The 23,757-nt window shown below is 47.9% G+C and overlaps 11 protein-coding genes across 11 annotated transcripts; 4 read left to right on the top strand and 7 right to left on the bottom strand.

Moving 5' to 3' along the window:
- Window positions 1-72: 72 nt before the first annotated feature.
- Window positions 73-854, bottom strand: BT62DRAFT_391312 (uncharacterized protein). Its single transcript, XM_043180761.1, has 2 exons — window positions 464-854; window positions 73-334 (listed from the first exon to the last, which is right to left on the bottom strand). Exons 1-2 carry the CDS (start codon window positions 624-626, stop codon window positions 129-131), a joined length of 369 nt encoding a protein of 122 aa, XP_043044517.1. The 5' UTR covers window positions 627-854; the 3' UTR covers window positions 73-128.
- On the bottom strand, window positions 855-1,516 carry BT62DRAFT_391311 (uncharacterized protein). Its single transcript, XM_043180760.1, has 2 exons — window positions 1,038-1,516; window positions 855-987 (listed from the first exon to the last, which is right to left on the bottom strand). Exon 1 carries the CDS (start codon window positions 1,478-1,480, stop codon window positions 1,079-1,081), a length of 402 nt encoding a protein of 133 aa, XP_043044518.1. The 5' UTR covers window positions 1,481-1,516; the 3' UTR covers window positions 855-987; window positions 1,038-1,078.
- Window positions 1,517-1,854: 338 nt separating this feature from the next.
- BT62DRAFT_391400 (uncharacterized protein) lies at window positions 1,855-3,323 on the bottom strand. The gene is made up of 2 exons (XM_043180762.1): window positions 2,651-3,323; window positions 1,855-2,597 (listed from the first exon to the last, which is right to left on the bottom strand). Exons 1-2 carry the CDS (start codon window positions 3,081-3,083, stop codon window positions 1,978-1,980), a joined length of 1,053 nt encoding a protein of 350 aa, XP_043044519.1. The 5' UTR covers window positions 3,084-3,323; the 3' UTR covers window positions 1,855-1,977.
- An 841-nt stretch (window positions 3,324-4,164) lies between these two features.
- BT62DRAFT_1000253 (uncharacterized protein) lies at window positions 4,165-10,249 on the top strand (the record flags this gene model as incomplete). Its single annotated transcript, XM_043176632.1, has 27 exons — window positions 4,165-4,287; window positions 5,116-5,291; window positions 5,349-5,377; window positions 5,435-5,562; window positions 5,613-5,655; window positions 5,989-6,013; window positions 6,068-6,110; window positions 6,166-6,210; window positions 6,259-6,334; window positions 6,384-6,418; window positions 7,111-7,283; window positions 7,332-7,482; window positions 7,535-7,619; window positions 7,667-7,727; window positions 7,841-7,986; window positions 8,042-8,364; window positions 8,421-8,553; window positions 8,607-8,761; window positions 8,820-9,020; window positions 9,107-9,147; window positions 9,201-9,287; window positions 9,343-9,401; window positions 9,448-9,510; window positions 9,552-9,681; window positions 9,731-9,806; window positions 9,858-9,992; window positions 10,046-10,249. The coding sequence occupies 27 exons, from the start codon at window positions 4,165-4,167 to the stop codon at window positions 10,247-10,249; spliced, it is 2,946 nt and encodes a 981-aa protein (XP_043044520.1).
- Window positions 9,997-10,901, bottom strand: BT62DRAFT_926676 (uncharacterized protein). Its single transcript, XM_043185093.1, has 3 exons — window positions 10,309-10,901; window positions 10,136-10,245; window positions 9,997-10,084 (listed from the first exon to the last, which is right to left on the bottom strand). The coding sequence occupies exon 1, from the start codon at window positions 10,857-10,859 to the stop codon at window positions 10,347-10,349; it is 513 nt and encodes a 170-aa protein (XP_043044521.1). The 5' UTR covers window positions 10,860-10,901; the 3' UTR covers window positions 9,997-10,084; window positions 10,136-10,245; window positions 10,309-10,346.
- Window positions 10,902-12,237: 1,336 nt separating this feature from the next.
- BT62DRAFT_883917 (uncharacterized protein) lies at window positions 12,238-14,300 on the bottom strand (the record flags this gene model as incomplete). The annotated part of the gene is made up of 9 exons (XM_043182782.1): window positions 12,238-12,315; window positions 12,362-12,391; window positions 12,438-12,718; window positions 12,771-13,101; window positions 13,160-13,268; window positions 13,319-13,384; window positions 13,431-13,898; window positions 13,952-14,030; window positions 14,081-14,300. 9 exons carry the CDS (start codon window positions 14,298-14,300, stop codon window positions 12,238-12,240), a joined length of 1,662 nt encoding a protein of 553 aa, XP_043044522.1.
- Window positions 14,301-14,902: 602 nt separating this feature from the next.
- BT62DRAFT_960605 (alkaline phytoceramidase) lies at window positions 14,903-16,313 on the bottom strand. The gene is made up of 6 exons (XM_043188563.1): window positions 16,134-16,313; window positions 15,948-16,085; window positions 15,685-15,896; window positions 15,337-15,631; window positions 15,246-15,286; window positions 14,903-15,148 (listed from the first exon to the last, which is right to left on the bottom strand). The coding sequence occupies exons 1-6, from the start codon at window positions 16,206-16,208 to the stop codon at window positions 15,055-15,057; spliced, it is 855 nt and encodes a 284-aa protein (XP_043044523.1). The 5' UTR covers window positions 16,209-16,313; the 3' UTR covers window positions 14,903-15,054.
- Window positions 16,314-16,428: 115 nt separating this feature from the next.
- On the top strand, window positions 16,429-17,876 carry BT62DRAFT_941677 (DUF1295-domain-containing protein). Its single transcript, XM_043187802.1, has 4 exons — window positions 16,429-16,600; window positions 16,651-16,838; window positions 16,895-17,351; window positions 17,409-17,876. The coding sequence occupies exons 1-4, from the start codon at window positions 16,487-16,489 to the stop codon at window positions 17,796-17,798; spliced, it is 1,149 nt and encodes a 382-aa protein (XP_043044524.1). The 5' UTR covers window positions 16,429-16,486; the 3' UTR covers window positions 17,799-17,876.
- Window positions 17,877-17,948: 72 nt separating this feature from the next.
- Window positions 17,949-18,951, top strand: BT62DRAFT_1071627 (uncharacterized protein; the record flags this gene model as incomplete). Its single annotated transcript, XM_043178785.1, has 3 exons — window positions 17,949-18,319; window positions 18,370-18,617; window positions 18,668-18,951. 3 exons carry the CDS (start codon window positions 17,949-17,951, stop codon window positions 18,781-18,783), a joined length of 735 nt encoding a protein of 244 aa, XP_043044525.1. The 3' UTR covers window positions 18,784-18,951.
- A 377-nt stretch (window positions 18,952-19,328) lies between these two features.
- On the top strand, window positions 19,329-20,648 carry BT62DRAFT_926680 (uncharacterized protein). The gene is made up of 2 exons (XM_043185094.1): window positions 19,329-19,351; window positions 19,411-20,648. Exon 2 carries the CDS (start codon window positions 19,480-19,482, stop codon window positions 20,560-20,562), a length of 1,083 nt encoding a protein of 360 aa, XP_043044526.1. The 5' UTR covers window positions 19,329-19,351; window positions 19,411-19,479; the 3' UTR covers window positions 20,563-20,648.
- A 712-nt stretch (window positions 20,649-21,360) lies between these two features.
- BT62DRAFT_990702 (uncharacterized protein) lies at window positions 21,361-22,659 on the bottom strand (the record flags this gene model as incomplete). The annotated part of the gene is made up of 3 exons (XM_043190244.1): window positions 22,157-22,659; window positions 21,936-22,053; window positions 21,361-21,893 (listed from the first exon to the last, which is right to left on the bottom strand). Exons 1-3 carry the CDS (start codon window positions 22,547-22,549, stop codon window positions 21,361-21,363), a joined length of 1,044 nt encoding a protein of 347 aa, XP_043044527.1. The 5' UTR covers window positions 22,550-22,659.
- Window positions 22,660-23,757: the final 1,098 nt, after the last annotated feature.

Raw genomic sequence — 23,757 nt, forward strand, 5'->3', positions numbered from 1 at the left:
GGGTACAATATTGTGAAGGCTACGTAAACGAGGTAAGTATAGACATAGAGGAGGAAGAAGGAGGAAGTGAGAGCCACACAATAAGTCCCAGGTCCCACACTGTTCGTGCATAAAGCATTTCCTCGCGGTTAACGTTCACTATCTTCTAAGCGCACACTGACATGTCGGCTTGGTTTGAATCCTAGGCTCCCCAAGGCTGCATGTTGGAAGCGACTGTGTCGCCGGACCGCCTCTGCAATAGCCTCAACCCAAAAAAAAAAGGAACCGTGATATTGGCTTTGAACAATGTCTCCAATGTATGTAACCAAGTTGGGGGGACCTAGAGGTAAATGATCTGGTCACTTGGTAAGAAAATCACTGACAGTGTCCTGCTGCGAGGGATTATGAATACGTGTAGAATCCGGTGATGAACAAATAGCACCTCTGTGAAGAAGGAACAGTGGACGAAGAGCTTAGAACTTACCACCTCGTCGTTCCCGCCCTCGTAGGCGTTGCTGGCCTTCTTCCTTTTCCTTTATCTCCCTTGTCGGTCCTAGTGTCTCTTTCAGCGGTATCTTCTGCCTGTTTCTTCGTTCTCTTGTTTCTCGGAGGTGTCTCCCATTAGGATAAAATGATAAGTCGGGCATGTCAGCGAGAGCACGCTTAGCAAAAAAATTCGTGGTCGTCGAGCACAATCTGATGATTGATAACGCGCTGCGATATGCAAGGGTTATTCACCATTAGTGATTGGAGTACGCATTTCTGCCGATTGTGATACTTCTGGTCTTGAGCGCATGAGGACATGAGACGGGAATAAAGCATCAAACCATCAGATGGATCCAGACCTTGCAGATGTACATTATTCCTACATATATATATAATCAGTTACGCGTGGATACACTCATATTTTATACAATAAGCATGGTGAATACACTTTACGGCCGTGTCAAGTTCACCCTTCCCTCTTTACGCGTTTCCACTGGTCCGACCGCCCACTTAAACTTGGAGCTGCTCGAACGTAAACGTCAGAAGCACAAATGTATAACGGTTGAACATACCAGAACCTTCATCCATCTCTCTCTTAATTCTGATCCGCGGATTAACAGTTGCCCCTAATCACGCTGCTCAGGAAACTGACCGAGGAAATATATAAATGCCGACCGTAAGCTCTTCGTGGGTCTCTCGTTCTGTCATCGTTGAAGGACTGATCTACTGGTTCGCGTTTGACCGAGACCGTTGGTCTATACTCGTCACGCCGCCTATCCTTGTCATGTCGTCTCTCACCCTCTCTGCGCTGTTCATTATTTCTCCTTTGAATATCATCAACACGGCAGTCTCGCTGGCGCTCGTATCTGTCTCCAATCAGTCTTTGGCGCTCCCAGTCTCCCCATCTTGCTGTGTCATCATCGATGCGGCGTCGCTGGTCCGTCTCCTCTCTCTTTCCGGGTAGACACGAACTTAAGAAATCATCAACTTGCGAAGTCAGAGGAGCTCGCGTCATGCTTCGCCGACCGTCGTCCGGTTCTTGCTTAACTCGCGATGGCAATGGATTCGAAGGAAGTGTTTGGCTTCGTTCCCTTTCCCGCCGGAATTCTTGTTCCTCGCAACCTACGATGAAAATCAGTCATATGTCGTCTGTTTGAAACCAACCAGGCGAACTTCGACCTGCGCCTTTAGGCACCAACTCATTGTCTACAGCTGCACGCAAATGTAAGTCATCACCAATAATAGCGGCAACATTAGATACGTACGTTCAAGCTTGACTTGTTGCAGAGCCTGGCTTGACTGGGCTTCACGCCGCTCCGTTTCCTCTCTTTGGATCCTCAAGAGATCAGCCAAGATTCTCCGGCTTGCTTCCTCGTTGTCCAGTACTGTAGCTTGTCAGTTTGGCAATTTCTCAAAAAACGGGAGGCATACACCGGGATTGCTCTTCCTGCTTTGCGCACGGCAAGTCTACTCTTCTCCCAGGGACTTCTTCATAGAATGTGGTAAAAACTTTCATCGCCAATGATTAAATTGTATATAAAAACACTTACGACCCGGGACTCCACTTTCTTGTTTGACGCGTATGGGTTCCTCGTCTTGTTGGCGCATCTCGGGTAACAGAGGTGTCTCATAAGGCTGCCATCGCTCTACGCGTCGTTTTTCCTCTAATTCACGACTACGTTCCAAATCACGGACCTCATCCATCTGCTCGTCCTCCTCTTCATAGGGATCCCTTTTGATCCTCGTCTGGGAGACATTATCCTCCTCTTTGAAGTGCATACCATTAACCGGATCCTCGAACTTGACAGGAGAGCCTTCTATTTCATGTTTGACGTGTTGCATCAGCTCGTCTTCTTCCTCGTATGGATCGCGTTTGATCCTGGGTTCCGGCGTAGGCGATGGTGAGGCCACTAGGGAAAATTGAGGAAGAGATGTTGATGTCACCACTACAGGCGCGTCATTGCAAAACGCGTTTACCGGTGCAGCTGTTCCCCACGCATCAGTAGATGGAAGTCTCAGAGACCACCTGGCCGTCCTCGACAGCGGTGCGTCAGGGAGAGGGTAGCTATCTCCGCGCCGACATACAAATTCGTCCGTCAGTGTTGGGGTATCTTGGATAAAATGGTCGAACTCTACAGACGGAAATGTCAAGAGAAGATAGGGAAAGAAGGGCGAAAAAGCGCACTTTGATCTGGATCACCCCACGTCTTCCAGTCATATTCATATACGGACACGACGTGGCCTTGCCAAGCATCAATGGCCCTTGGACACCGAAAGAAACGAGATGCATGATGTGCGCCCAGCAGGCGGCGACCAAGCTCAGTCAACTGTCTGTCGTTGGTACCAGGGATGATGGTGGTGAGCGCATTACCGCCAAATGGCATGTCTACAAGGACCTGCTCCCGGCCTCCCTCCGACGTTCTCCACATTCCAGTAGGCGAGATCCCGCAGGCACATTCTACCCAGCTTGCCAGGTTGTTATGGAAGCCCCGCCATTGTTGCGGGCTACATCGGGTGAAGCCTCCCGTAGGAACACCCCAGGGATTGACAATGATGAGGGCGTGTCGATCCGTAGGCACGGGGTATTCCTTCAGTTTTTTGAGACTCTTCTTGGCCATGTTTGGAGAAGTCTAATTCATGAAGAAAAGGGTATTGAATGAAGGGTATCGAAATGTAAGGGTATGAAGATGGTGGTGGTATGCTGCACGATGCAATCCCTTTAATCCGGCCCTCAAGTGACAGTGATCGTAATCGCGTCACGCCTTTTCTGTCTCTCTCTGGCGAACATCCATCATCTGGATACCCCCCCTCGGTAAGCAGACGCAATTTCTCTCTTGATGCCCAGCTAATGGTGTTGCATGATACCAGACCGACTAGGTCGTTGTATGCAGGACCAGACGTGGTCTGTGCTCAGTCATCGTGCAGCCCAAACACTGATGACATGATTACCAGAATGTGTGAACGTGCTCCTCTCTGCTGTCCCAAGTACTAATGTACTCTGTCAGACTGATGTATTCTCGGTGATGGAATGTGCTCAGCTCAGACAAAAGCTGTGTACACATACAGTCCCTTTGTGAGTGCCTTCTCCCCACGAAGAGGTCCGTGCTGACAACATGACTTGCAGGGTATACACATCAATGGGGAAGTAACGACTTCATGGGTATTACCACTGTTGTCGTCAGAGGCCCTGTGAACCATGAAGGTGCCGCATTTTATTCTTTGGTCTCTCGCATCCGAATCTCACTGCTGGTCTGCTCACAGGATCATTGAGCCATTGCATGAGCCTGCTCTTGTAAGTACTTGTCACCGGTCAAAGTATTCAATTTGATCATTGTTATTCCAGAACATTGCGTTAATAGCAGCGGCTTGTGAGTAATAAATCAATTACCCCAGATCATCATGGCTATATTTTGCCCCTCGGTGCGCATGGATTCCCCATTTTCTTTGGGTCAGCTAATGGTCTGCGGTCTTCAGATCTCAATATCTCGATTGTTGTACAAATATCTTCGACCTTACTGCATATGGAGGAGTCGTCGATTCTGAAGTTAGGATTGTACGTCTTTCTTCGTGCGTATGTATCATGTTTCTTATGTAATCCCGTACAGCGTGCTGCATCCTGTGATACTTATTCTAGTCACAATGTCCTTAATCTTTTTTGGCCGAAAGGATTGAACTCATATCAAGTCCTTAGAGTACGTCATGTTCGTTCGTTCATTCGCTACTCTACTTACTCTGGGACAATCAGGTTGCTGTGTCACCCAGAGCTCTTTCAGGGACCTCATTAACTTCGACATTCATTGTTGTGAAAACACCGATGGTGCCGTAAGTTGAGAACCAGGATGTGAGACTTAACCAAATTCTACCCACCATCAATGTTCATCCCTTCTTCAGTTCCCGCGACCGGTCGCGGTATCATTCTGGTAAGCAAGCCTTCAACACTGCGGTGTTGTAAGTTTATGTGCGTGTTGCTGCTTTTTTGTCACTCATAATGAAGCTGATATTTGGAGGAAGCATGCCGGCGCGCACCGACCATGATATAGTAAATCCCAGCGTCTTCATGCCGCTGTGATCAGCACGCGATGTGGGTTCCGTTCTTTTCTGTTTGGCACACAATGTTCATACTTTTCTCAGAACATCGCGAGTTATTGAAAATGAAGTAACCCAGGCCATCTTTGAAGCGGCATGCCCCGTTTAAAGCTATCGTCAATTTTGTAGCTACTGAGGAAATGCAGAATATGCTTCATACAGTGGTGCGATTAAGGCAAAACTTCTTATTGGGGCCGCTTCCACCGCTCCGTGGCAGGTAAGGGAAACTTGTTGAAGAGACATTGATTCTGGAATATCTACCATCACTGGGTCCAATTCAACTTACCAGCTGCGCAACATGCCCAAGAAACTCACAATTTGTATGGGCTATGTACAGTGCGCCGGGTTCCAGTGATAAACCCGTTATGAATGGTTGTGCGGAAGGTTTCGATACCGAAACTACGTAGCCTTTACAATTTGGGTACTTGCCTCATGACCACGCTTTCTTTGGTTTGCTGAGGATGCCTGTGTTCCTGTGTCTGGCCGTCCATCAATAAGCCGCTGTTGTTGTTTGTCTCCAACTTTTGGCATCGTTTTCCCAGTCTTAGCGGCCAAATCATGTAGAGCCATGTTGCACAATTTCTGTCCGAAGTTGTTCGTGAATTCACATCAACAAACGCTACCATATGCGCTCAGAAGGTCCTCGACCGAAGCTTGCCCTCAAGTTCCCACATTCTGGATCCTCCCACGCAAGATGCTCATCTGACTACAACGTTCATAGCAGTGGATAGGTCCCCTCGGTATGTACATATTCTCTGACCGTCTACCCCATACATGGAATAACAATTCTACTTCAGATCGTCGAGATCGTTGTATCGGGCCAAAGGTAAGTGGTACAGCAAATTTATCACTATCATCATCGTTTGACTAGCGCATTATACAGTTTTGGTCTTAGGTGTCTTCCTCCGGATGACATCGAGCACCAGCTGTGGGCTTTCCATTACTTGCAGTTATCGTTCAAGACTCAGAGCACCATCAGATCGCTGGTTGCATAGGTTCCGCGTGCTTTACGTAAGTTAGTACCTCCGTCACTTGGTTCGACGATGTTCCTTACCATACAGACACGGAATTTCGACGCAACGTCGTCGACCCGCACCTGCATGCGTACGTTTTTTTACGTTTCTGTGAGTTCGTCAGTGTGAGCGCTAATAATCACCACATATTTTCAGGTAGGTGAAGTTCTGAAAATCAAATACCACAGGCCGAAGATTTGAAGTAGCGTACTTGGCATGTATAGACAAGAAAATGTCACTGAATACTGCTTTGAGTCAATTTCGACATTCTGAAGTGATTTCTATAATGGTAAGAAATGAATATGCGTGAACTGGGATTGTGCCTCTATGAAAAGTGTCCGTGCGGCCGGTGGGCCGACCTTTTCCTTGCCTGCCCTAAAGTTGACATTGATCTACTACCGCGGACCTTTTTCTTGCTCTTCAGCAACCACAAACGTGGAACTCCCTCGGTGCGTTCTTCTCTTTCGTTTCAATCTACTTGGTGAAAGCTGAACATCTCTCAGATCGGGGTCACACTTGATCGTTGTAGCGAACCAGCGTTTCACGGTAAGTATCTATTCTCTCATCTGTTCCTTTATCAAACCCTTTGGTAGCTAGTTAGCACCGGTTACAGCTTACGAGGCTGTCGCCGTGTGGAACACTCGGTGTGCGCCTGCTCATTTTATATCTCTCTTTCTTTACTGAGTAGTAACAGGGTTTAATTGCGACCGCGGTGTCGAACGGACATTCGTCGTCCAAAATTTGGAATACGATGGCTATAGCTCGCTTCGGTATGTTTCATTTTTCCCCTTCTGTAGCACATACCTGACTGGGTTTCAGAGGAAGGCGGTGGTTTACCTCCTCGATTGCGTGTTGTGTGATTAAAAATCAATTAACCCAGGCCACCATTATATGCAGCACTTAGCCTTTGTCAATTGAATGCGTCTTGCTTGCCTATCTGATGAAAGTCCACGCAAACTTCTTAGTCAAAAGGAATTGCGCGCGCGATGTCCTACAATGTCGTATAGCTGTATTTGTACATTTACAAAGGATGATAAAATGTACACGGTACGGTACCTATGCAGTACTCTCTGAAACCAAACAAAGTTGCAAGCACAAAAATTGAAAGTATGGATCGGCGTGGCCTTCCCTCCATGTCAATAAGCGAATGACAAGATTCAAAATATACACCAAATGTAAGCCGCCAAATAGCCTGAAACCCAGAATGAAAATGCAAACGGAACAATTAATCAACGTGGTATACCCTCCATTTCAATGCTCTCAATAATCTCTGCCAACCTCCTCATGCCTGCAGTCCCATTGAGTGCAACATTGCTCAAGGTTCCCGGCAGAGCCCTTGTTGCTGCAATCTGTCTCGGACTGATAGCACCAGTAGATGGAGCGTCAGGGGCCTTCCTCACCTCAATGAAGAAATGAAACGGCACGTCTTCCTTCTTGCACAAGCACATGCCTAAATGCACCTCTTTGAGCACCGGGTGGGTGTCTTTGAACTATCGCACATGCCCACCTAGACCAATACTTCCAGACCTCCTTACCCCGCGGCCAGTACGACGACAACTACTCTGGTTTTCATTACACAATTGTCAGAAATTCGGGCGCGGCCCTCCCAGCTACGCAAATCTTTGAGCAAGGGATTCAGCGGGTCGACGAGCTGCGTGCTCTTGATCTAGCGAAAACGACATTCTCTTTCAGAACGTCTCTCATGAATTACGAGCGTCCGTTGGTTTTTAGCTGAGTGTCATATGCCGCTAATCTGTCGTGTCATAGTCCTCTCACTCTCATTCACGGGCCATGTCATGATGCTCTCAAGGCTGTCAACAGAACTCGATTCAAGCTAATATACCGCGCTAGCGGACGATTACCTCGGCTAGTCAATTCGCTCATGCTGTTCTCTAGCGCCGAGGCAAGGAGATTGCATGTAATTCGTTCCATTTACGCTGTCAAACAGAATCGCTGAATATTTCTCTTAGGCGCGCTTTTGTCCGGTCAGGTTAGGTCCAGCAACAGCTGATATGGCTTCTCTGTTTCGGTCTGCTGTTGAAAAAGCAGGGATCGGTGCGTATGTTAGTTTATTTGGAACGCATTGGCTGATTTCCCATCAGATTACAACATCACATGCGACAACAGTGCTGATGAGCGTATTGCATACGTTGACCTTGGAATGTGACAAAAAATTGTTTTCAATCTTTTGTCGAACGCTGTGAAATACACGAAATCGGGCTGAGTGCTATAAATACAGTCAAAGACCTATCTCAAGAGTTACGACATGATCCTAGACGCATTCGCCTCGACCTTACATACACGTCTTCCGAAGTCATTTTGAGTGTCCAAGATACGGGCTGTGGCATCCCGGAAGATCAGTTGGATAAAATCCTTTTGCGATTTCATCCCGTAGAGTCTTCGGATGGAAGAACTATTGAAGGTGAGCACAAACAAAAATAATATATATACCATATCATTTCATGCTCTTGGATCAGGAACTGGAATCGGCCTTGCCCTGACCAATGAGCTAGTCAAGATTCATCAAGGCATGATCATCGTCCAGAGCATAAAGGGTCATGGCAGCGTTTTTACTGTAAGAATACCGCTTGGATGTGGCCATCTACGGGAGAAAGATGTCGACCACGACTTTGATATGGCACTCGCTGGAACTGGCTCATATGCAGCCGGTATTGTCGAAGAAGCGGCAGCTTGGTTGGGCGAAGACTCAGATACGTCGTCGCAGTTGAGTCATGCCTCTTCAACGGATGTCATTATGGGATCCGAACGGTTCACTGTTCTATTGGCGGAGGACAATGCTGTAGGATATTTACGAATGTTGGCATTGGCTTGGTTTATTCTCATTGGCTTTTGTAGGATGCTCGATCTTACATAAAGTCGATTCTCCTGAACGCTGTTCAAGATGTTGTCGATGTCTCTGACGGTCAGGCTGCACTTGATTATATTCATACGCAGGAGCGGCCAGATCTCATAGTGACTGACATCATGAGTTAGTTTGTTTTGTCTGTTGCTTCATCGCCATCATTCTCACTGCCCGGCCAGTGCAACGGATGACCGGAACTGAATTGCCTCAGAAATTAGCTGAGGACCCAGATCCTGATATTCAGGCTATCCTTGTCATAGTCCTCAGCGCAAGTACTGGGTCTGAGGATCGACCCGATAGTGTATTTAGGGGCGCTGTGGATTTCCTACTGAAAGTTAGTTGAACAGTCTTTGTCATGCGAACCCCAATAACTGAAGTATAACCCTATGTAGCCGTTCATCTCGTCCGAGTTGCTTAACCGCGTTAGAAACCGACTCCATGTGCTGAAACAGAGGCACGAACTCGAGAAACAAGTACGAGATCGGACCTTTGAGCTCAAGGTGACGCAGCAGCGCTACCAGCGCATGAGTGAACTATCGTCTGTGGCCATCTTTGAAACAGAAGATGTGGATCATGGTTTGATTACTTATGCTGTGAGATTGGCTTCTCACTGCGGACTCCGACCATCATGCTCACTGTTTCTTGACAGAACGAGCAATTTTTTACACTCACTTGTTAGCCTCGGACTCTGCCTTTGCCATTAAAATGCATCATAGACCGGTTCGTTACTGATTTACTCAAGCCGTAGCATCTTTCTGAAATAAATGCACTAGATTGGCGCCGGAACTTCAAGAGGCGGCTACCAGGGCTTGTCTCGATGCTCCCATGATTAATGGAGAACCGGTCCAGTTTGATGCTGTGTAAGACTCTTTTTAACTTGATTTTTTTTTCTTCAATTCTAAATCTTTTCTCTAGATTTGAAAACGGGAAGAACGCCTTTGTTGAGGTTATAGCGCTCAGTGATGGACGGCTACGTATGCGTATCGCTTTTGAATCGGCCTCTAGCTAACCCAGGTATAGTTGGTACACTGACAGATCAGACGGAGCAGCGGCGGGTGGCTACTGAGCAACTGAGTGAAGAGCGTGCGAAAGCGGACCAGGCAGTTCGACGACGATGACTGCAGGCATGTATCATTTTAAAAATTTTCTACCATTTGACTTATTAACTCTGTTACAAGAAACATTCATTGACATTGTGTCACATGAATTGCGAAATCCGCTGAGCGCTATTGTACAAAGCGCGGAACTTCTCTCGTGCGTATCTTATGCTTCGAACCATCTCATAAGCTAATATCCATACAAGGAGTTCTATTGCTCGACTGCAGGATATCCTAGATACATTACAGAGCATGAATAGCAATCATGATGCTGATAAATTGGTTCGTACTTCATCTTATAGCGGGTTGGCTTCCCTAACAGGCTATCTGCAGTTCGAGGAGAGCAACGTTGAACTCAAAGATACGAATCACGCGGTCTCTTCCGTTGCGCTTTGTGCCCGTCATCAAACGATCATCGCCGCGTACGCTATATTTTCCGGAGCTGATTTGCTCGATCTAACGAGTCGCGTATGTTAAAATGATATCCTTGCCGCTTCTCGACTATATAGCAATCTTTTAAGCGTAATCCTACCACGTTTCACCTACTGGAGGAACTTCAGGTGGGCAGTTCCTTACACTTCGCTCGCGAGTGTCTTCAACGGTTTAATCAGGCTACGTTGGACATATACTCCGTGCAAGCTGCAGCGCAGTCCATCGATTTAAGATTGACCATCCGTGATGATATCGAGAGAGAAACCTGTATCATCGCGGATCCCACTAGGTAAGCCCAAGTTTTGTTCTAGACGAGAAGTATATAAGTGACGGACGCCTCGATTAATTATAGGTTCTGCCAGATACTGGTCAACTTAATGTACGAAACCATCAAACCCATGGGTGCGCAATCATAAGATGTACACAATGGCACCAGGACTGCATCGCGTATAGGATCCTCTCATCCTCTGCATTGGAATAGCTGTGGACAAGGATTTTGTGCCCTAAGGGAGTTGCAGCCGACACATGCTTCGGCAAAGGGTTAATGACCTTGCTGGGACTTAGAGGAAGAAAGCTCCACCACTTGGGGGAGGCTATAGGATGCCCAGGCTCAATACCAATCGACCCAACGAGTTTGAGGTGAGTAACATCAGGTGCGAGCAGAAAGTCACTGTTGGTTTGTTCGGAGTTTGTGTCTACCTCTGAGGAGCTTGAAGCGCCGTCAGTCGATGTTGTCTGATCGGTGTAGCATAGAACATAAGGAAAATCAGCAGCATTCCCTTCCAACGCATCTAAGACAGCCTTCCAAACATCACGAGAGGTTCTGGCTGGAGCACAGCGTTCTGCTAGAGCCCGGACAGCCTTCATACGGCGCTCCGAAAGCACCTTGTCCGTGGTTTCCATACGACTAATTGTAGTCAGTGGCTCAAATGAAAAACGTATCCATAAAAGAAACCCATTTGTTCACTATGCCTCCTACGGTTCCATCCTCGACTTCCACGGGAATATAGGACCACGTGTAGTAGGTTTCGACAACATCGGGCGTGAAATCATCTTCAGCCAGCACTGAACCACGCGCAAGCTCCTGTCTGGGTTTGGAGTCAAAGAAAAGCAAGTCATCCGTTCTGCTGACTGGTTGTCCTTGATAGACTGCGTCGAAGTGTTTTGAGAAAGTTTCCGAAATCTCGCTAAAGGCTAACCTTGCGTGTTTCCAAGCATAAAAGGATGTTTCGAGGCAGATCCCTTGGCCCATACTTCATTATAGAGAAGTATGCGCTCCGAACCCTAGAAAATACATCTATGAGCTGGTTAACGAATTTCACATGGCTGGAAGGAGCGAAGCTACGCACGATTGTGACGGATTCAAGATCATTATGGACACAACAGACCTGAGTGACTGAGGTCAGGCATACATAGGCCCGAGCGGTGTCGACGCCCAGTCGTAATCAAGAGTGAGCCGTCCCACTTCTGTCGAACGGAGTTCAGGAGCAAAGGCAAGCATAGGCAGCGACATCTACACGGAGACTCGGTACAAGAAACAGACGAGAAACCAATCGCACGTACGCCAGGTTTTAGGCCAATCGTCGGGGCAACGACGACGCCCATAAGAATCATCCATCGTAACGATTGGAGCTGCAGCGAAGCGCAGAAAATGCTACCGTCGGCGAAAGACAGAGACAAGGGGCTCCCGTCCGTCTTGGAAGTACACGAGAAACGCAAAATGGACCGCGCTAGCTCCTGTGCACCTTCTGCAGACAGCCTAAGGATCCCGTCGGAAGCAAACGCATCGAATGCGTCCAGACCGGCCAGGCATCACGTTGCCACCAGGCACTGATTCCAAGTCGTACACCGCTGCAAGGTGCCTATAGGAAGCAACGACAGTGCCGGCAGCAGTGAGAGTTCCTGCAAGGACCTCATGGTCAGGGAGAGAAAGATTCGTGTCGTGGCGGGGCGAAGCGCTAAGCTTGAAGCAGTGGACTCTAGAGGAGGAGAATCACTTTGATTTGTAGTAGGGCTGGATTAAAAGCGACTCTGCTGTCTCACCTCAGTCATCCCAACACGCCTCCTTTTCCGTCAAAGAAATTTCTACGTCTCACGACAGCCTGCTGTAGTTTTAAAGTTTATCATTAAATAATATTGATAACGCTCAACATTGAACTATCCTTCAACGTGAAATACCATGTACCAAAGTACCAACCACTAACACCACCATGATAGAAGCCCTACAGTAAAATTTTAGTGACCCCTCTAATCTGCGTCAGGAACTACACAAACCTTGTCCTCAGTTAGCTCCAATGAACTGATATAATATCCGTCTTACGAGTCCCGATAGATGGTGAGGCTCCATCTGGTATGTACTCTGCAAAGAGATGAATATACTTCCAAATAAAAGAGACACAACGCACCATGACCATCGCCATTCCCAGCGCCGACAGCTACATCCGATCAGCAACAACATGTAAATATAGTGAGCTGACATACCAAAGCTTCTCCAGCTTTACCTCCCTTGAACCCACCAGGCACTTTGCCTGTCGTGATGTTCCAGAAGCTCTCCAGAGCTTTCGGCAGGACATACATTGACAACTCCGCACGCCTTTTCTTCTCTTCGATAAGCAGGCTAAGACCAGTTGCGAGACCAGGCCACCAATACGCCGCCCTCGACATAAACAAAAAGTCCACCAGCCACTGCGGTATCTTGAATATTGATCTAGGTGACATAGAAGTGAGGAATTCGTGGATGACGCGTCGCGCACATACGAAACCTGAAATGGCTCTCATCAGTCAATCCAGGTGAGTGTAACGTCAAGGCTATACCTTGGTATATAACAACATACACCCCGAGGAATGTACAGCTTCGGGCAGTCCCGAAACCTGCTTTCGCGAGAATCTTTAAGGGATCTTGTATGAAGGCTTTGGTTCGAAATAAGATTGGGGGCAGAAAATGCAGAGCGCCATAAACAGGTAGCATAAACCTGGCCACTGCAAAGAAACGAGCCGAAGGCACGTCCCAACATGACGACTGGCCAGGATGAAGAGCTTCGCAAGGGCAATGACAGCCTGCCTCAGACGAGGCTATGGAGTTGGGAGCACCGAGGTAAAAAGCTTCTTTCTTTGCCAGCAGTGAAGCAGCATTCTCAGGCGTGACCTTCCATCTCTAAGAGGAAAGGTCAGTATGCGACGAGAGTTGGAGAAACGTCACAAACGTTACTATAAAGAATCTTGTCCAAATCAGTCGAGTTAAACGTACGCGACCGCATTAGATCGTAATTCATGTCGACACCTTCTTTGGGAACTTGTGATGCTCTGACGATCCTACGATTCACTTAAGGCATAAGAGTCCGGTATGACATTTGAATACGTACCAAGCGCGATACGATTTGGGTAGTGTATCAGGTCGCATAAACGAGGCATACAGGACCTGCGCATTACTGAAGAGATGTCAGCGTGGCAGGAAGGAGACCCACAAACACGTACATCAGCGCAAATAATATTACATCTCCAAAGGGTATTGTGATATTCCTGGCGGTAGTATATGCATTGAAAGAGCCCTGCAGACCACGGACAAACATCTGCTGAGCTATTGTAACTCTCCTTCCACGAGTCTCAAACAATACAGCCAGCCCGCCGGCCGCAAAACCAGCGAGAGCTGCATGCCATCTTCTCGTCTTCTTACGCACCAAAACCTGTTGAGCTTGTGTGCTCAGTGACAAGCGTTGAGAACGTCGGCGGTGGCGGGGAGAGGGAATAGGGACTTGGACGGTATGCCACGCTGCCTCGTCATCATCGAAGAATGGATTAGATGGGAACTTAACTGTAGGCATAAGGAGAGGCAAGGCATTGATAAGGAACTTATAGACAGAAGTAAATGTCCCAAGCATGGCAGCGAACCGCCATGTATCTCTTCCAAAAATGGCACGACCAATGATAGGAAGCCGTTGTTTTCTTCGAGAAGAGATTATTTCTTGTTGGCGATACCGGCGACAGCTAATACTTACTTGGGAATCGAGCGAAGCCTGATGAAGACCAATATCAGGTTGAACGCAGCCCGTATGTTGAAAGCGAGAGCACCAGAGCCTGCAACTAATTTCAGCTTCCTGAGGTCTAGCGACAAAGGTAATACGCACGTATTCCACCGGTAGCTGCATGCTTCAGACACCCACCCAAGTCATGCAATTCAACCACAGGCTCTCCCCTAACACGCCATACCATCTTACCCGCCTCCCGCAGTCGCTCCTGGTGGTTCGCCAACGCGACGAGGTTCTCAAACGACACCATGGCCCTCCTTGTCGTGAAAACGTCGTTCGACGGCGTAGGGGGGGTCGAGTCTGTCGAGGATCTATTCATGGTAGATAGCGCGATCCGGAGAGGCACCGGGGTGCCGGGCGGAGTCGAGTATGGCGTCGTCGCCTCGCTGCTCTCGGCAGAGCCGAGGTCTCTATCGTGATTCATAGCGTTAAAGGAAAGGACACGAAGGTCCTGGAGGAACGATGGACACCGCGTAGGACCATGTGAATTCCGAGCAAATAACCTGACCTATGTACGTCATCATTCAGAAATGTACCGTGATGGATAAGGACGCCTGGCAGTACCCTTGTTGCGGCACTGGAGGAGCAGGGGCGTCAGCGTCGTCGTCGTCGATGAACGTGAAGGAGATCGATTTCAAATTGAATTCCACTTTAGCCAGCATCCACTGGCAATTCATTTTGTTCAGCATCAGCTTCTTCGCTTCCACGAAAAGCAGGTCAACAAGCAATTGACTATTAGAATACTCACAGATATTTATGGCCGTTGGGAAAAATCGAGAGGATCGTACGATGTGTATAGTCCCGGTTTTTCTTTCTCTGTGTCTTTGCTCATCTCGTAGTGCCAGTATCCGTTGTTCTCGACAGGATGAATACAAAACAACACTTGCATAAGGAAGATTACTGGTCTCTGAACAGCCGAGGGAAGTTCGGATAAGATTTCATTTGCATTCTAAGTATTCCAATTGATGATCACAATATAGCTGAATAAAGCCTTTGCTCCATCTCTGGACAATGTTTTATAGTCATAGTTGAATAGTACGACCTCCGTGGTGTCTACGATATGCTTGCGACGTCTACTGAATTCTCTTGTCCACGCGTTTGATTGAAGGGAGCCCGAAGCGATACTGAACAGCAAACTTGCTGTGATCATCCTTCATACAGAGCGAACTTAGGCGTCTTATTAGTGAAAAAGCTTCGAAAATAGTATCGGAAGACTTACATAACTACGAAATGTGAGTTGCAGTCAAAGACGTATTATGTGCACTCACAATGGGTTCCAGTGAACATGTAATAAGTGCCCAGACCCTACATATATTCGTGAGTTGAGGTGAAATGGAAACCCTTAGAGTTCTTACGGTCAAGACGTGCCACCAAGCATGTCCTTCAAGCAAAAATGCCAGCGGCCATCCGATGGCAACCTTAAATCTTGTTAGGTCGTCGCAGAAAATGTTGTCTAGGTTCCAGATGAGAAATCCGAATACGAAAAGGCCTGCACCGTAGCCAAAGATGCCTCCGATTTGTGACTTCTTGTCATCAGGTATTCGAAAGCGCACTTCCGACCATTTCAAAAGATGTCTGATCATAAAAGCAGTACTAATTGCAAGCGTTCCGAACGCGACCTGGTGATATACTGGATTGCGGTAGACGATACTGAGTACGGAATTAGCCAAAAAAACTAGGGAAAGACTTTCATCAATGCTCACTAGCTCCAAGTGAACAACACGTCGAATGCAATGCTTAGTACAAGAGAAGTTATGCTTTTACGCAAAGTTATGTCAAAACCAGGGCTGTCGTCGTACAGGAACCAGCAACTTCCGGCAGTGACATAGATCATGGGGAGTTCATCCAGGAGTTGGTAGTGATACAAAAGCGTTGCGTGAAATGCGAGGCTGCCAAAGCCAATGAGAGCGAATCCCTGCGACCGGCGTCAGGAGCGGTGATGATGTGGCAGAACCAGATGGCTTACACCGAAACCGACGATATACCTGGTCGGCATGGATGCACGTCGTGCATTGTGTGCTCCGTAAGCAGCCAGGAAGATGAAAAATAGGTTGGAAATTGTGTTGGCCATTTCAGCAATATAATAGGAGAACTGGTAGTTGGCCTAGAGACGACTGAGGAAAACCGCGACGAGGAGGAGTATACGACGTACTTCGCACCAGTCGAGCGTGGCCGTCACTGGACCATGATATCCATCCAAGTTTACAACAAGAGTCGAGCTCGCCATGATTGGTGATACACAAAGAATACAGGGTGTTAAGGAAAAAAGACGAAGCGAAGTGCCGAACCGTTTGACCGCTCACGGTCAGGGACCAGGGTTGCATACTAGAGGTCTAAGCTTTTCATTCTAAAAATACTATGCCACCGGCGATTGGTACCAAAAGTCAGCTATAATGAGAACATTCTGTCCCAATTCATGCACGCTAAATATAGTCACATCGTCATCGCGCGATCATCATTCCCTCGGCCCCTCGACATCGACACTACTTACCCGCAGCAACCATCATGGTTTTCCTTCCCCCACCATCGTGGACCGAATTCGCCTGGCCCCTGCAGTTCTGTGCATTCGTGGCGGCGGCAACATACATCGCATCCATTGTAACGGCCAATGTATCCCAAGTAGGTTTATGTCTCTTTGCTGGAGCAATTGCTCGAGTATATGCGTCTAGGTTGACCGTCTCTGGACATTTCTTCCACCCCTCTATTCTGCCTACTTCGCCTTGCTGCCTCTGTGGCCCAAGTCAGTTCAGCCGTTTCCATTGTGTCCGTATGTTCCCCGTGAGCTCGTGGCGGTCGCCAGCGACTACAGCCCACGCGCCGTGTTGATGCTAGCGCTCGAAGTTATCTGGATGTTCAGGTTCGTACTGCCAGCCCATCCATGACTTGCTAGCCTTTCCTGACATTCGTTGTTAGGCTCAGCTATAACACCTACCGTCGCGGTCTGTTCAGCTTGAAGGACGAAGATTATCGATGGGCAGTGCTCCGTACCCAGCTCCCCGCGTGGTTCTTCCAAGTCATGAACTTGGTTTTTATCTCTGGAATTCAGAACGTACTCCTTCTATCGCTTGGTATTCCAGCATACATTGCGGCAGTTCAGCAACCTCACAGCAATCTCGCTCTCTCTGACGTCGTCCTTGCATTATCCAGTCTTGTCATGCTTTGCCTTGAATTTATAGCTGACAATCAGCAGTACGCTTTTCATGCCTATAAACACTCCTATCTTAAAGGCACGGGTGACTACGCTGAAAAGAAGCAGTGGGTCGGTGCCCGTCTCAACTGGATTCCAGCAGATGCAAAAAGAGGATTTGTGACTCGTGGATTGTGGGCGTACTCCAGGCATCCAAACTTTACATGCGAGCAGCTTTTTTGGGTAAGATTCCACGTAGCGCCTGCACGGTGACTGTCCTCACATCGACCTTTGTCCTAGTGGATGAATACATTCTTCCCTGTAGCCGCCCAGTTCCCTCTGGACATTCCCCTCTGTTCCTTTTCTCGATGCGTTGAAAACGTCTTCCACATCTACGCATACCTTACTACGACGCCCGTAGCAGAGATCTTCAGGACCGCATCATCATTTTGGCCTCTGCTTCCAGCTGCAAGCTTGAGCTTACTTTTCATTGCGTCTACGAAATACACGGAACAGATTACGAAGTCGAAGTATCCTTCGTATACATTCTATCAGAAGAGAGTTGCGATGTTTGGTTTTATCAAAACAATGGAGATGTCTTTATATTACAAGCTGAGGGGAGGGGAACAGAAGAAACAAATTGAGAAGGAGCTATGGGGTTCGGATACGGGAAAGGTCAAACAGTACTAATTTTCTTCTTGGGTCCTTTCAATATTTATGTTCTGTATTGAAGTAGTAATGAAAATATCAGAAATCATGTAGCTGTGTACTCTGCTGGACCGGTGCTGACCAACGATCCGTTGCCAAATTTGGTCAGGGACCCTTCTCTCACCAACCATCATGACCACCAATATTCTCATCTCTGCATTTGCCCCCTTCTCGTCATTGTCGTTGGCAGTTCCGTTGTCGACGTCTATTTCTTCTGTTCTGCCCTTGCTTGAAGAAAAATACCCTCTTCTTCCAGTGGACTCTCTTCGCCTCTCCACCCATTCTGGGGCTGCTCTCGAAGACGACGCGCCTCTTTCAATACTACTCAATGACTCTACTTTCTTGACACTTCGTCTTACGCCTCGGCTTCTCGGTGGAAAGGGAGGTTTCGGGTCTCAGTTACGGGCGGCCGGCGGCCGTATGAGTAGTCAGAAAACAAGCAACAACGATTCCTGTCGGGATTTGAGTGGGAGGCGACTAAGTACTATAAAGGAGGCGAAGAAGTGCGTATATGTACCTTTGTTCAGTATTATCTCGCTAAGAGTCTCTTTAGGTTGGCTGAGTATCTTGGGGCAGAGCCTGAGCGCGCCGCTGCAAAGGCTGAAGCTCAGAAGGCAAAGCTGGAAGCTCTCGAGCGTAAATTAGGCATCGAGCCAAGGAAAGGATCCAGCAGTGGAACAAGTACTCCAGGACAGTCCGAACCTACACCTCTCGCAGGCAAGAAGCATCGTTTTGACGACACGGAGTACTTGGAGCAGAGCAAAGAGCTGGTAGATGGTGTCAAGAATGCGGTGTCAGCTGGTAAGTAGCTTCGCGCGTATCACTTGATTTTATCTTACAATGGTCATTAGCCCTGCTGAAGAAGAAAAAGAAGGCCAAACTGACACACGATAGCTCAGCAACTGACAAGTCTGTGAAGGCTTCCGCTACGGCTGCTGCCTCCAGTGTTGAGGCTGTAGGCGCCTAGTTTTCTCGGGGGGGACATGTATTTAGTTCTGTACCTTGTTAGCTATTCAACTCGGAGACTGTTATTTCCTATTGGGTTGATCTTTGTGAGTGGGCGCAATCGTTTCTGGACTTAGGATTCACTCGCTGGTAACTTGTCAGTAATACTCAATAAATTAGGACTGGGTCGAACTGTGGCAGTGCAAAGGAGGCGGCCTTTTGTCCTGACCCCTGACCAAAACTGTTGACTTTGACAAGTCCGTGCTTCAACTTTTCCTGAACATTGACCGCCGGAACACTCGAAGTTTACCTTGTTCATGGAAATTCATTGTACTTTCATCCCTGATTACTAAAGAAACTTCTGAACGTTGTTTGCTAAATAATCAGAGATCTGAATGTTGGAAGATACCTGCTACATATGGCAAGTTGCGCAAATTGGATTCGAAAATCGATGCTAATGACTGCCACATTGTCAACTTGAACAGGCATCTTTGCGCGATCCAAGTCGCATTCAAGTCACATAATGTCTTTGCCTAGGTTTCGACCATGCAAATCAGGGCCCAGTTTACGGCAGTGGTCAAAGTCAATAGGCAAGCCATTGATGTTTCAACCAGGCAAAGACAGACCTCACCATGCATATAAACCGCAGCCTGAATTTCCAACGTCCTCTACCTCATTCCACCTTCCAGCCTTCCTCAGAGCAAAGTCTTGAATCACAATGTCTTTCTTACTCAAGAATTCCATTTCCCAACCAGTGGATCTCGACGAGACAGTCTTTGACTCTGGGGCATCTAGAATGCACATCGGATTGTCATCTTCAGCTCCCTCCACCGAAGTGTACTACAGCCCCACCGGCGAGATCGCGTTTGCCCCACCCTCTGTTGCGGAAAACGTGTTCATTTTCGGAGACCCGATGTTCCACAGTGATTTCCACCTGGACGTCACGAACGAACTGTCTTATTTCAATTTCTGCTCGCCCTCACTCGATCCGACTGTCACAGAGTCCGTCGGCCCCAGTGTGTCGAATTCCGCGAGTCTCACTCCGACTCACCTTGGGGGCACGGACGAGGACGCCGAGCATGACCTGGACCCAGCATACGGAAGCCAAAATGGAGGAGCTTGCGATCCGATGGAGTTTCGTTTCAAAACTGAAGACGCGTCGACTGCCACTTTGTTTTCTCAGCCACCTCCTTCGCCAGAGTTCCATGACGACTGGAGTTCGTCTACCTCTAACTCCGACCGTTGCACTTCTGTCGGCCATGAAAACGCCGATTGTCATCCCACTGTCGAAGTCTCCTCGGACACATCCTGTTCAGACGGCCACGATTCTGACTACAAAGACCCTGCGACTGGCACCCGAAAGCGCGCGAGAACTGCGAATGCTGCCCAGCCCAAGAAAAAGGGCGGCAAAAGGTCCAACTTCAAAAAGTCGTCTGAGCGATGGCCTTTCCACAATCGGCCCGTACGGGTGCGTTGCCTCGTTCCCACATGCGACGCCGAATTGGGGTCGATAAACAGTGTCATCGATCACTGCGATGAGGAGCACCCCGTGATTGAGAAGAAGCCCGATGCCGTACGGTGCGCGTACTTTGATTGCAAAGAGCGGGCCAAGAGTGTGGGAGATATGAGGAGGCATTTCTTGAAAATGACTCACGAGCCGCATCATTTCAAGTGCGAAGCATGCCAGAGGATGTTCACAAGGCGGGATCCCTTGCTCAGGCATATGCGAAACTTGAAGGGCAGGTGCAGGAGTAGAATGTTGAAAAACGACCCCGTTAGGAACCGAAAACTGAAGGCTTAAGTGACACAATTAATGATATATGGCTACCTTCATTTTTTATATGTAGATAGAGTTCCATTTATTCGCCACATTTGTTAGAATTTTAGATCCTATATAATTTTATGCGTCTTGTTTTTGCTATGCCAGCAGTTTTTATACAGTAAGAGGCCACTTCTCCATTGAAGCCATTGAAGTACAGTGAGTTCTCTAGTAACCTCTCTATCACTTACTACTCCGGCGACCACATGAATGTCCAGCATCTTTGTCGATTTGCGTCCTCCATGTATTCTGGTGAAAACCATGCGCCCTTCAGGCACTATAGCTCTGCAGGTGAATAAGCATTTCGACTCCGAACCTGTATCCGATTGAAATCGAATCCAGGTACCCCATACATATTTGTATATCGTCACTCCTTCCTTCACTGTTCAGTATATGTAGTACGTATCCAGACTAGAAGAGTAATAGGGGCTCAATGCTTTCATCCGTAGGACACTGACCCGTTGGAAAACATCTATTAACTGTTGAAATGCCGGCGCACTTCTAGAGTAATAAAAGAATTTCCAGCTAGAATAGTCCCGTACTACCCAATTACCTACGTCGTACGGAGATCACGTTCCGACGAGACTGAAGCACTTTGTGTTTGGATTATAGAGGTATCTTCTATTATAGATATTATACAGGTGAGAAAAGAGGTGCGAGAAGGCAATTTTGAATGGGTAGATAAGGATCGACATCATATACAGGCAATAAAGAGTGTTAAGAGACCTTGGGATGCATCGAAGAGTGACTCAATCGAGCCTGCATGTTGAGCTCTACATGTCAGACAGTTAATTTCGTTGCCCCAAGTTGCTGGCTTAGCAATTGCGTTCCTAAGAGCGTCATTCGCTGCCGTTTGCCCCCAAGTTCACTCTCCAAAGCGCGACCAGAAGTCGTCCACTCTTTGCGCTGCTTCTTCAATGAGGCCCCAGGCTCGTCGGGTTGTTGCAAGCTGGCGGAGAGCGACTCTTGGAAGATGTCATTCCTTTTCGCAGTGACATGTCGTTTTTCTCGGAGGCTATATGGAGAGATGTCGGAGTGGGTAGGGGAGTACAGTGGCGACCTAGATATCGAAGGAAGCGAATGTTTTCGGGAGGTGGAAGACTTTTTGTGATTGACTTGCTTTTTCTTCAGCAAAGACCGTATGGGACAGGCAGCGGCGGATCGGCATCTGGTTGGAGACATGACATTGGAAACTGTGAACGTCGGCAAATCATAGTCTGGCTCTTCCTCCTGAGATAAATGTTCGTAGTCACGATCCAGGTCCATGCCGGTCCCAAAGGCGGAGACATAGGTAGGCAGTAGCAGGGCGGAGGCTGTGGCATCACGACAAAAGACGCGTGGGTTCATAGTTACACCTTCGTTGATAGCACGAGGTACTCTTGAGAGATTGGAGCCCGAGAACTCCCAACTGAGGCCAGTGGACATGGTTGTATCAACGGGTTGCAAACAAGTGGATGCAGGGGGAGGAAATATCTGTGGACAGTAGCCCAATGAGCTCTGGGTCTTTATATATTCAGCATATTGCTGTGAAATGTCGTTAGAGCGATGCGTAGAAATCCAATTACGAGATACACACCTCTTCGGGCAATAAGGCGCGTACGCCATCACGTTCCACCGCTTCGACATCGAAGAGACGACTTGTCGAGACCAAACTACATGGAATGTACGCCGTCCCTTCGAGTCCCCGGCCTGGATGCGTAAGATAGACGAAGGGTTTCTTGCTGACGACAGGAGGAATGTTGTGGTGTTGGATGAAGTTCGTTCCGACCGGTTGGTCCCAATCAAAGTCTAGGTGCTCGGGAAGCTGGGCATCCGATGTTGTGGAGCCTGTATCATGGGATAAATGTGCGATATGCTGCTGCAGATAACGTGAAAGAGAGTTGCCACTTGAATCCCCGTATTCTGATGTGGGAGCTCCGAAAGATCCCTCCAGAGAAGGTGCTTCGAGTGCCTTGAACATCTGTTTCATGTCCTCAGCGATGATATTCAGGCCGTCGTTAGCGAAGGTGGTGTTGTTTGCAGGACGATGCGTTGAAAGTCGTGTGGTGGAAGATAGCTAGGTTTTTAGCACTCAGGAAATATATATGGAGTGTGTACAATGCCACGCAAAGTAGTCTGAGCGCAGGAACGTACGCGTAGAAGTTTGCATTGAAAAACGACGTCAGATAGCCTAATCCGACAATGTTATGGGGATTTTTGTCCATTGGTCCATTGGTCTGTGAGATAATTTGATCTGAAAACAAAAGGGCTTGATTCCTCCTTTTGTAAAGCGTGTCACAAGCTACGGACAAAAGTGAATAAAATCACGGTCACGTGTACGACGTGAAAAGCTTGTCCCTATTTCTCCTCGTTATGCCGTAGCTGTACGGTGTATATAGGCTCGTAAAATGGGTTTTTAAGACAAGCACCAAGGTGCCGCTGATATGAAGAAAGGAATCGTCTGCCGTGGCCTCGTAGGTGAAGAACCTTGTTATGAGATCGGAAGCCCTTCATTGATGCTTTGAAAAACAACTTTGAAGTCAACACTAAGCTGTGTTATGGAAATGGGAAGTGTCAGGATGACTTCGTGCTGCCAAGAATAAAACACAGCACTTCACGAGTATGCCAAAGCAGATAGTCGGCACTTGACTCAGTGGCAGCTGTCGGAGTCTGAGAATTCAATGAGATGGAAGGTCATGACCGGAGGCAGAATACCAGCTCTTCCCACTTTCCAGAGACCCATGGAGAAAACCATGACGCTGTGGGCGCCTCTCGGACTGGGTCCAGAGTCCATAGGAAGACTACAGAATATGGTATTTAGGGTTGACTGATTAGTCGTCTTCTTGAACACTCAACCATGAACCTTCGATATAGCTGCTGGCACTATGAAAGGTCGACGTACGCCACGGTGTTGCACGCGTTGAAGTCAAGAAAGCCAGCCTGTTGGCAGTCATACTGACTTGAAAGAAGACGGAAGTTATCGACATGACAACACATGTGGGGTAAAAATCTGTGGCCGACGCAAGGGCAGACGTGAAGGAAGAAGAAAACTGGATATCAAGCGGAGTTTGAGCTTCTCAGTCGGCACCACTTTTCAGAGGACTTTGCACTCATGTTCAAGGGTGACGAAAAACTTCAAGTTTAAGGACTCTACGGTAAATTTTTGGAAGTGACCTTGGCATGGTAGGAGCTCGGGGA

Source organism: Guyanagaster necrorhizus (assembly GCF_019112545.1).
Source record: "Guyanagaster necrorhizus MCA 3950 unplaced genomic scaffold BT62scaffold_3, whole genome shotgun sequence".
NCBI classification, from domain to species: Eukaryota; Fungi; Basidiomycota; class Agaricomycetes; order Agaricales; family Physalacriaceae; genus Guyanagaster; species Guyanagaster necrorhizus.